Here is a 12,233-nt window from a genome sequence, read left to right as displayed (position 1 = left end):
CCCTGTCTCAATCATTCTGCATTTATAACGGCACTCGCCAGGGCTGCCCATTATCCCCTCTATTATATGTCTTAATCATGGAACATCTCCTGGCCTCCATCCGCAACAACCTCAGGGATACGCATTGGCTCCCACGAGTTTAAGTGCTCGGCCTTCGCCGACGACTTGTTGGTGTACATCACGAATCCGCATGTTTCTATCCCTTCCTTGATGTCCGAGTTGTCCGGATTTGTGGTGTGGTCGAACTTTAAAATTAATGTCTCAAAATCCGAGGCGCTTAAGGTCTCTCTTCCTCACCCCCTAGTTGATACCCTTCATGCCAACTTTCCGTTTACTTGGCCCACCGCAGGTATTTCCTACCTTGGCACCAAGATCCCTGCGGACCTGTCTCGCCTATATCAATGTAATTTTGCTCTCCTACTTGCTCAATTCTCTACGTACTTAGATGGGTGGCAGGGGAAACCTCTTTTGTGGTTTGGTAGGGTTAACGCAATCAAGATGACTCTCTTACCCAAGCTGTTGTATCTGGTCCAGACGTTACCAATAGCTATCCCTGCTACCTTTTGGCACACTTTGCACAGTAAGTTTGGGGGGTTTGTTTGGGCACCGGGTCGCCCTCGTCTGAGAAGAGTGGTACTCTTCCGCCCTAAGGAGGCTGGGGGAGGGCGTCTGCCTGATGGCCGCCTCTATTACATTGCCGCTGTGCATGCCCGTCTGCTTGATCTGCTGCAAAATTCGGCTTCTAAGCTTTGGGTGCGTTTGGCAAGGGAAGTGTCCCCCGTGGACCTGTCTGGGCTGCCATGGCTATGGCCCCCTTCTTCCTCCTCCTTGTCCCAGCTGTTGTTCACCACGGTACAAACACTCTCAATTTTGGGTAAACCTGGCGCTCGCGACTCTTTAATCAACCCTGCTGGTCCACTACTGCCGGTCACGGGGAATCCTGCTTTTCCCCTGGGACTATCTCGTGATGCTTTTCTGGGAGGTACAGGTCCTTCTCCGTTGAGATTTACTCATGTGCTCTCTGCTTCGGGGCTGCTCCCCCTCTCCCCATCTCCTGATGGTGCAACTCTAGGTCGTAGACCCTTTGAATACTCTCAACTGTCGCACTCCTATTTCTCCATCAAACGATCCACACACCTGAACCGTGCATTGACCACGTTCGAGACACTCTGCCTAACGCCCCTCTACCCCCCCCCCCCCACACACACACACTATAGGGTTCATGTATCGCCTACTGCTTTCAGGTTCCTCCTCTTCATTGCCCTCTTTTTGCAGGGCTTGGGAGACGGAACTGGGAAAGACTTTCACACCTGCGCAATGGTCTAAAAGTTTTCACCTCACTCACAAGTCGGTCGTAGCTAACAAGGGGCAGGAGACGAATTATAGAATTGTGTCCTGCTGGTATAAAACCCCTATACAGCTCCACCGATGGTACCCCACAGTTCCTGTGGAGTGTTGGCGGTGTGGTCTGTCACAAGGCACCATGGCGCATATTTGGTGGGAATGTCCCAAATTGACCCAGTTTTGGTCCATTGTCACCCGCACTATTGGGACGGTCACTGGGATATCCGTACCCAACTCCCCCGAAGCAGTTCTATTGTTTCACTTCCCGATTTCGGCTTCTTCACTCCGTAAATCTCTCCTAAGTCACATGTTGCAGGCGGCCAAGACTGTTCTTCCTCGTAGGTGGCGTTCTCCTGAACCTCCTACTATACGGGACGATTTGTCGGAGATCTCCTCCACGCAACGGATGGATGAATTGCTGGCCTTGACGCCTGAGGAACATGAGCGCTACACTAAGACTTGGTTCGAATGGTTGGCTTTCCAAGACTCCACGGGCTATCGTGCCCTTGTAGACCCTATCCCCCCCGCGGCTCCCTGAACCTATCCCCTCCCCCTTATCCTCCTGTCTATGTGTGTGTTTCTCTTCCTCTTCATGTCTCTCTGTTACTTTTTCTGATTCTGGCCCCTCTTCTGACTGCTCTTTTGTTCTACTACTCTCCCTCCTCTCAGGAGGACTCCCCTTTCTGTTGATTCTACTGGGAGTTCTTTCCACTCCTATTTTTGATTGAAGACTCTCCTAAGCAACCTAACATCTTGGGTTTGTTAATTATCGCATTATTTTATTGGCTCACTCCATAGTCCCTGCTACAAGTATCTCCGTACCCTATATGGGTTGCTCACCTTGTTTTGCTTAATGTCCACATTTGTATGATGGCTCTATTTGTTTATGTTATGTTTTGTATATTATTTGAAAATAAACTTGAATACAAAGAAAAAAAGAAAAAAAAAAGCGGTCTGGGAGAACCGTGGCTCCTATGTGGTGGTCCAGCCTGCTGCATCACCCAGTGGCACTCCGCTCCGTTTCAGCCAGCCAAGGCTTCACCACATCAGCCAAGCTGTATGTCATACCCATCTTCTGTCGCTCCAGATGCTCCTCCTACTTTAAGTCAGTCATTCTGCCAGCAATCCATCGGCAAAGCCATGTCCAAGAGACAACAGTATGCGCCCACTCATCCAACGGCGCAGAAGCTGAATGTGCTCCTGTCTAAGTTGCTGGAGCTGCAGTCCCTCCCTTTTCAAGTGGTGAACTCTGCACCTTTCAGAGAACTAATGGCTTATGCTGAGCCAAGGTGGAGAGTCCCAAGCCGTCATTTCTTTGCAAAGATAGCAGTACCAGCCCTGCACAATTTTGTGGAACAGACGGTGGGCCAGTCCTTGAACCTGTCGGTGTGTACCAAAGTGCACAGCAGCGCCGACGTGTGGAGTTGTAACTACAGTCAGGGACAATACATGTCCTTTACGGCCCACTGGGTAAATGTGGTTCCTGCACAGCTACAACAGAAACTTGGACAGGTCACGCCGCTTCCGCCTCCCTGCTCTCAGGCCGTTGGTCCTGTGACAGTGTGCGACTCCGTCTCCTCATCCTACACCATGTCCTCAGCCTCCACTGCACGTACAAGTCTCAATGCCCCTACAGCATACCATGTGTGCAGGACATGGCTGTGTCACGCTGTTCTTCACATGGTTTGCCTTGGCAAATGGAGTCACACAGGGGAGGAACTGCTAAGTCATTCATCAATAAATCGAATCATGGCTTACTCCATGAAAACTGGAAATGGGAATCATGGTGATCGACAACGGGAAGAACATCTTGTCTGCGCTTCAACAAGGAAGCCTGAGACATGGCCCTGCATGGCACACGTGTTCAATCTGGTTGTCAAGCGGTTCCTAAAGTGTTTCCCCCATCTGCAAGACATCCTAACAATGGGAAGGAAACTTTGCATGCGCTTCAGCCACTTGTACACCATAAAGAACCCCCTCCTTGAGCTGCAGCGTCAAAATGGTATTCCCCAACATAGTCTGATTTGAGACGTTTCCACACGTTGGAATTCCACCCTCCATATATTGGATCGACTATACGAACAGAGAAAAGCCATCACCGATTTCTTGATGATCCAAGTGGATAAGGGGACTCCCCTGTGTAACTTCAATGTCAACCAGTGGCAGCTCATACGTGACACCTGCCGTTTGCTCGGCCACTTTGAGGAAGCCACATTATTAGTCAGTCGCCAGTATTACGGGATATACGACTTAATTCACTTCAACACGTGTTGGAAATGATGGCTTGTCAGGGCACCGGAGACGTGGCGCCTACATCTCACAACCACATGAGCCCTGTGGGGGCTGAACTGGAGGAGGAGGGGTAGGGGCACAGTGGAGCACAGTTTAGGTTTAGCGAGACGAGCGGTTTTTCTAGTCATCTGACAGGAGAGGAGCAGCAGGAGCAGCTAGAGGGTTATGAGGAAGGCGAGACAGAGGACCCAGACAAACTGTGCCAGTATGCAGTGGAGATGGAAGCAGGGAGTCCCTCCAAGTCAATTGTACAAATGGCACGATGCATGCTCACTTGCTTGCGTAGTGACCACAGAATTGTCACCATTCGGCTGCAGGATGACTTCTGGCTCTCCACCTTATTGGTCCCTTGCTACTGGCAAAATGGGGGCCTTTTTTTACACCCACTGAGAGGGAGGACAAACTGACCTACAGAGACATCCTACGTAGTCAGTTGGCCGATGCTCTTCAGCGCCTCGTCCATCCTCTCGCAGGTCTGACTCGGGGGGCCCTCTACGCTCACCTTCCACTGCCATGGCTGCTGGGGTGGGGTGGGGTGGCAGGAGCAGTACCAGCTCCATCAGCAGCAGCAACTCATCATCAGCAGCAACTCATCAGCAGCAGATAGACCTGGAGCAGGACCTGAACCAGCAGGTGGTGGCATGCCTTGACATGACCATGCCAACACACCTTGAAGATCTGCTGGAATTCTGGGTAGCCAAACTTGATTTGTGGCCGCAACTAGCAGAGTTTTCCCTGAAAAAGCTGTCATTCCTGGCCAGTAGTGTGCCATCAGAGCAGGTGTTTAGTGTGCCAGGGGGCCAGAGTAACCCCAAGGAGAACTTGTGTCCACAAAAAATGTGGAAAGACTGACCTTTGTGAAGATGAATCAGGCATGGATCAGCCAGGATTTTCATCCACCAATGCCTGATGCATCAGAGTAGATTGACAATGGTGCCACACCAACACTTCACAAATATGGATAGTGCATAACATATTTAAGGTGCTACTCCCCAGTTACAGACATTCCTGGGCATCAGACTACAAATAAGTATTGAGGATATGCATTAGCTAAAACTTAACTTTTATTACGATAAAATATGTGTACCCAAAAGCTTTTGGAAATCAAACAAAAGGAAAGGTGTGCAAAAAACAATACCAGTAACCGGTGACGAAGGTGGGTGAAAAATTGAGAACTTGGCAGTATCAGATGTGTGGCGGGTGGCAGGATCAGAATAGTAGCTGATGCAGGGATACAGAAGAAAACGGTCTCTTTTCTAAAAGTGTTAGTGTGCACAAGTAAGTATTGGGGATATGCATTACGTAAAACTTAACTTTTAATAATATTCTTAGGATAAGAACTATTCTACTACTCTCACATTTTTTATTTTTGACAGGTGTTACTTGCCCTAAAAAGGGTGGCGCCACACAGGAACCTCTCCCTATTTCCACCTAAAAACCCTGAGAAATGGCAGTGTTTGCAGGTGGAAATAGGGAGAGTTTCCAGTGTAGGGCCGCCCTCTTTAGGGTGAGTAACACTTGTCAAGAAGGGAATTAATAATGCCAGAGTAGGGCCTTACAAGGGAAGTTTTTACCCTCACCGGTTACAATGAACCATACGTTGTTTCCTTCCACCTTTTTAGAGGTCTTTGCATCACATCAATACTTTGTGGTGTAGGTGGCACATGGTGTTTTTTGCGCACCTTTCATTTTATTTGATTTCAAAAGAATTTTGGGTACATGTAGTTTATCTTAAGAATATTATTAAAAGTTACGTTTTACGTAATGCATTTCCCCAATACTTACTTGTGCACACTAACACTTTTAGAAAAGAGACTATTTTCTTCTGCCTACCTGCCTCAGCTACTAGTCTGATCCTGCCACACATCTGATGGTGCCAAGTTCTCCATTTTTCAACCACCTTCGTCACCGGGTACTGGTATTGCCACCCACCGCCCCACTATGTCACCGGGTCACTTTCAGGACTCCTGATGCTGCCTCCAGGCTGTCTCATACTGCCACCATATGTTCTCCTCATGCTCCCCCCAAATCCAGGCTGTGTCATTCAGCCACTATATGGTCTCCTAATACTTATGCCACCTCCAGTCTCTGTCATTGTGCCACTCTGCGACAGTGATTCTATTAGCGACGCCTCTAATCTGCATGTCATACTAAATAACAGTATTATTTTACTACACCAGCACACAATCAAAAAATTTAAATATAAAGGATAGTGCTATAAAACTTTACTTTTAATTAGGTTTGCTAAAATGACACCAAATACGTGAGCCCCATACCAAGAATAGGATATAGAAAGATAGGCAGCAGTACAGAAAAAATAGTTTATATGTACAAAGCTGCCTATACAATTACCTGAGTCGTTTAGATTCTCAGGGTTTGACACACAAGATCTCTCAAATTTTTTAATGTGAGAAAAAATTGTATATACACCGCCTACAACGCGTTTCTGTCAGCTAGTGTTTGCTGATGTCATCAGGATGGCGTAGTAATATAGTATTACATAAATAGTACATTAGATGCATTAATACATACTACTTAAAGATATAGAAATGTAAAAAGTCTCATTTACAAGAACCTGCAAGGCACCTGCAAAGGAAAAAGCTGCAAAGAAAATTTATGCAAGCAAAATTCACATATGCGGCTACTGATGAGTGTGCCTGCAAATGAAAAGACATTTGTATCCATTCATCTTTTCACATCCTTCAGGAGCGTATTGAACCATGTACTAATTCACTGCACCTATATCATCTGGTGTATACAGCCTCCGTATTGCCTTGCAGGTATAGAGAGATTCCATTATGATGTGAACATGATAGTTCCGGCGTTGAGCAGAACCTGCTGATTAGCAGGGAGCCATTAAAATGCGGCTGGTGTTGCTCGCACCTTATGCGTGTTACACCCCTATTGAGACGCTCTGTAGGCCAGAAATAGCCGTTTTTAATACAGATTTGCAGCAAATAAATTTTGACCGAACCAAATTTTTTTCGGAAAATTCGCCGAATCGGCCGAATCAAATTTTTCTAAAATTCGCTCCTCTCTAATGCACATCTATATTCACACTGTTCATACGATTAAGAATTGGCTTAAGTCCTACTTTCATACATGTAAAAGTTGCTGATTTGATTTTTCTGCTTTTACAGATATTACCTGTGCCTCCAGCTGCGTAAGGACATCCTCAGTGGTCGCCTACCATGCTCCTTTGCTACTCTTGCCCTTTTGGGTTCATACACTGTCCAGTCAGAAGTGGGAGATTATGATGAAGATCTTCATGGCACAGATTATGTCAGTGAGTTTAAACTGAGTCCCAATCAGACCAAGGATCTTGAGGCCAAAGTTGCAGAACTACATAAGTCCTACAGGTAAACATGCAGAACAAGCGTTTATTTAATCTTTTGTTATGTGCTGTAAAGGCAGTCTGCAAAAGATGTCTCCACCTCAGTCACCAGTGGTAATGTCACATACTCAGTAGGAAATCCCAGTCACTGCAATTGCTTGTTAACCCCTTAAGGACTGAGGGGGTACCCATACACCCCTGTTTTAGATTCCTTAAGGACTGAGGGCGTATGGGTATGCCCGTGGGAATTTCATTCATCAGGCATCCTGTGACAACGCCTGGGGGGGTCCTGAGATCAATTCAGATCGGCGATTCCGGGCTGATCGGGTCTCTAATGACCCGATAGCCTGGAAAATAGGGATGATCGGAGATGTCAGAGACATCCCCGATCATCCTAAAGGATAGGCGCAAGGTGGCAGTGGTGCTAAATCTAATTTTCCATTTTAACGTCCAACTTCAACACCTGCGAGGTGTTAAGGCTCACTATACCCCTTGTTAGGTTCCTTGAGGGGTGTAGTTTCAAAATAGTGTGCCATGTGGGGGTTATTTTGCTTTTCTGGCACCATGGGAGCTTCCTAAATGCAACATTGCCCCCAAAAACCATGACAGCAAAATTCATTTAAAAAAATCCCACAGTTTCTCTTTCCCTCTTGAGCCTTGTTGTGAGCCCGCAGAGCACTTTATGTCAACACTTGAGGTATTTCCATACTCAAGAGAAATTGGGCTACAAATTTTGCGGGGATTTTTATCCTTATACTGCTTTTAAAAATGAAAAAAAAATGGGGCTACAAGAACATGTTAGTGAAAAAAATACAGATTTTTATTTTTCTCCTCCACTTTGCTGCTATTCTTGTGAAACACCTAAAGGGTTAACAAACTTTCTGAATGTCATTCTGAATACTTTGAGGGGTGTAGTTTCTATAATGGGGTCATTTATGGGGTATTTCTCACAGAAAGGCCCCTCAAATCCACTTCAAACTTAAATGGACCCTGAAAAATTCAGATTTAGAAATTTTCGTGAAAATTGCTCCTATACTTTGAAGCCTTCTGTCTTCAAAAAGTAAAAACATGTCAACTTTCTGATGCAAACATAAAGTAAAATATTGTATTTGTGAATCAATATAAAATTTATTTGGAATATCCTTTTTTCTTACAAGCAGAGAGCTTCAAAGTTAGAAAAATGCTAAATTTTCGGGTTTTTCATGACATTTTTTCATTTTCACCAAGAAAGGATGCAAGGAACGATGAAAATTTACCACTATGTTAAAGTAGTATATGTCACGAAAAAATATTCTTGGAATCAGAATAAACTGTAAAAGCATCCCAGAGTTATTAAAGCATAAAATGACAGTGGTCAGAATTGCAAAAAAAGGGCTCAGCCCTTAAAGGGGTACTCCGGTGGAAAACTTTTTTTTTTTTTTCTAATGAACTGGTGCCAGAAAGTTAAACAGATTTGTAAATTAGAGAAAAGTGCGAAAGCCAGCGGTATAATAAACTTCACCTTTATTCGTAAACCATATAAAATTTCGACATGGCGTCTCAAAATACAAAAGATAAAACCTCCTGGATAAGCAACATGAAGGGGTTAAATGATCTTTATTCACTTTTTTTTTTTTCACTTTTTTTTTCCACTTTTTTTTTTGCAGTGTTATAGCTCCCATAGGGACCTATAACACTGCCCACACTGATCTATTACATTGATCACTGGTTTCTCATAGGAAACCAGTGATCGATGATTCTGCCGCTTGACTGCTCATGCCTGGATCTCAGGCACTGAGCAGTCATTCGGCGATCGGACAGCGAGGAGGCATGTACGGATCCTCCAGCTGTCCTGTAAGCTGTTCGGGATACCGCGATTTCGCTGCGGCTATCCCGAACAGCTCCCTGAGCTAACCGGCATGCTTTCACTTTCACTTTAGACGCGGCGTTCAACTTTGAATGCCGCGTCTAAAGGGTTAATAGCGTGTGGCACCGCGATCAATGCCGCGCGCTATTAGCCACGGGTCCCGGCCCCGCGTTACAGATTGGGAGCGGACTCATGACGTAACGTTACGTCATGGGTCCTTAACAGGTTAAAAATACCCCATAAATGACCCTATTATAAAAACTGCACCCCTCAAAGTATTCAAAATGACATTCAGAAAGTTTGTTAACCCTTTAGGTGTTTCACTGGAATAGCAGAAAAGTGATGGAGAAAATTCTAAATCTTCATATTTTACACTTGCATGTTCTTGTAGACCCAGTTTTAGAATTTTTACGAGGGGTAATAGGAGAAAAAGCCCCCTCCAATTTGTATGTCAAGTGTTCAGCAGTAGAGGGCTCAGAAGGGAAGGAGCGACAATGGGATTTTGGAGAGTGAATTTTGCTGAAATGGTTTTTTGGGGGCATGTCACATTTAGGAAGCCTTTATGGTGCCAGAACAGCAGAAAACCCCCACATGGCATACTATTTTGGAAACTACACCCCTCAAGGAATGTAACAAGGGGTACAGTGAGCATTAACACCCCACAGGTGTTTGATCTGAAAAGAGCAAAAGAAGGAAAGACCGACGGAAAGGCGCCTAGTGTTATACCGTTGATGACAGGTGGGAGGGGTTAGTCGAAGAGTAGATGATGGGTGCTCACCTTGAGCGAGCAAAAAACTTGCATGTAGACCCACAGTGGGGTTAGTGGTATGGATAATAGTCCACCGGATACAGCTGCTAAGCCCAGGGTACAGGACAGGACTAGCCAGTCCTGGATAGATATGCAGTGGTAAGGAAGAAAAAAAACCTTTTTCAAAGGGCGCTGCTGTTGTCCTGGTGAGATGAAGATGAAAAGTCCGAGGCAGAAGTATTTTGCAAGATATAGCTTCTTTATTGCTGTAGAATCATAGCAAGCAGGGATACAGGCTAGATAACGCGTTTCGGGGGACAGCGCCCCCTTCTTCAGATCAGTGATAACAACTGGTGGTGCTTACATGGTATATATACACTTAAAATGGGCGCCAAACATAAGGGGGAGGGGCTACAGTAAACAGGGGCACATACTGTAAAGGCATGATAAATACATCAAAATAGACATGCAAATCATGAAAACCTATTCTGACACATAGAACAGCCTGATGGAATGGAGCAATTACAAAAACTCTAAATAAAATCATTGGTGAACAGTAGGTAATATGCGCGCATCCGGAGCCGCTGGCCGCAGCTCCGGAGTGTGCGGCGGAAGTGGCCGTTGCTACAGACGCGTATCCATGCAGTCTGTCGGAAGCGTCCGGCCAGAGAGCGTTGCCCGGGAGACGCACGACGCGCAGAGGCGCAGCGCGTCACGGGCAGCGCTCAGGAGGCCGGCTCACCCGTGATGACAGGCACTGAAGTCCCTCGCTGGAACCCACAGGAGGGAAAATGTCAGGATGATAGTATATGATGAATAGGCAGTGGTAGTTAGTGTGTATGGACGTCAATAAAAGTGTCACTGAATATGGACATCTTGAACTAGAGCCAGTGATGTGGCAATGAGAAAAAATGGGGGGGGGGGGCTTAAGGGGTGGAGGGAAAGTAATATGGGGGGGGGGGGGGGGGAAACTATGGGCAGAAACAGAAAAACGATCTATGATGGTAGAAATAATAATGAAAAATAAAAATAGAAATAGAATTAGAAATAAAAATAGAATAGGAAATGAAAATGAAAATAAAAATAAAAATAAAATTAAAAAAGAAGAAAAATAAAATAAAATAAAAATAATAAAAATAAAATGAAAATAAAAATGAAAATAAAAATATATATATGGCAAATGTAACAGCCGGCTATGACACTAAAAAATAGTGGGGGGGAAACCAAACTAATTATGAATGTATATAGTGGGGGGGGGGGGGAAAGGGGGAGGGAGAGAGAGATGGGGCAATGGGCAGAGACAGAAAATGAGGTGAGATAAATTAGAAATAGAGATAAAAATGAGAATAAAAATATTATTATTAAGAAAAATGCATAAAAAATATATAAATATAATGTATATAGTAGTGATGCCTCACAAATTGCACTCAATCATCTCATTCAGTCCACTGGGTGAGAGAGTCTGGAGACAATGAATCCAAAAATTCTCCCTGCGTCTCAGGGTGCTGTATCTGTGGGACTGATCACTGCTGATGTGTTCAATTGGAGTTGCAGTGATGGAGTTAAAGTCTTTTGCATGAGCTTCAGTCAGGTGGCGGGATACGCTATGCAACAGGAAACCATTAGCAGTGTTGCTGCGATGCTTGTTGATGCGTTCCCTAAAGCAACGAATTGTGCGCCCCACATATTGTAGTCCGCATGGGCATTGTAGCAGGTATACAACGTATTTGGTGCTGCAGGTAATGTGGGTTTTGATGGGATATGTAGTCTTGGTAGAAGTGGAGGAGAAAGAGGTACATTTGTGTTTAATAACGGCACAACATTTGCATCTGGGGAGGCCGCACTTGAAACACCCTGTGATGGAAAGAAAACCGGTACTAACGCACTTGTTTGTCTGAGGTTTTAACTTGCTGGGAGCTACTATATTCCGAATAGTACGACCTCTTCTGAAGGTAAGGGAAGGTTTGGTAGGTAACAATGGTCCCAAGTGTTGATCCTTAAGAAGGATGGGCCAATGGGAACTCAGAATGTTCCTGATTTTTGTGTGTTCCCGGCTGAAAGTGGTGATGAAATTAAGTGACCTATCGCCTATCTTGGTGTCGGCCTTAGGTTTAGGGAGAAGGCAGTCCTTCTGAGTGAGAGTTTGTGCCCGGATGAAGGAGGACTGCACGAGAGAGTGGGGATACCCTTTAGCCCTAAATCTAGATTTGAGTATTTTGCTCTGTGACACAAAGTCTCTCTCACTCGTGCAGTTCCTTCTGATTCTCTTAAATTGTCCGAAGGGTACGTTGCACAGCCATTTCTTGAAATGTCCGCTGCCAAAATCTAAGGTGTTTGATGACTTTTTGTTAAAGTTGGATGTGTAAATGGAAAAAAAAAAATTTTTTCACAAAAATGCATTTTCCCCCCCAAATTTTACATTTTTACAAGGGGTAATAGGAGACAATGACCCCCAAAATTTGTAACCCCATGTGTGTATGTCAAGTGCTCTGCTGGCGCACTACAATGCTCAGAAGAGAAGGAGCGCCATTGAGCTTTTTGAAAGAGAATTTGTTTGGAATGGAAGTCGTGGGCCATGTGCATTTACAAAGCCCCCCCCCCCCCCACCCCGTGGTGCGAGAACAGTGGACCCCCCACATGTGACCCCATTTTGGAAACTACACCCCTCA

General features: G+C 45.2%; 1 protein-coding gene across 19 annotated transcripts in view; it reads left to right on the top strand.

Moving 5' to 3' along the window:
- The window catches only part of EPB41 (erythrocyte membrane protein band 4.1), a 201,245-nt gene that overhangs the window by 114,774 nt on the left and 74,238 nt on the right, over positions 1-12,233 (top strand). For all 19 annotated transcript variants that reach the window (XM_056557271.1, XM_056557272.1, XM_056557269.1 and 16 more), the window contains exon 7: positions 6,777-6,995. In XM_056557271.1, coding sequence (XP_056413246.1) covers positions 6,777-6,995 — 219 coding nt within the window. The remainder of the gene's footprint in view (positions 1-6,776; positions 6,996-12,233) is intronic.

The sequence above is a fragment of the Hyla sarda genome, chromosome 2, assembly GCF_029499605.1.
Source record: "Hyla sarda isolate aHylSar1 chromosome 2, aHylSar1.hap1, whole genome shotgun sequence".
Classification (NCBI taxonomy): Eukaryota; Metazoa; Chordata; class Amphibia; order Anura; family Hylidae; genus Hyla; species Hyla sarda.
This window is presented reverse-complemented; position numbering and strand designations above follow the sequence as displayed.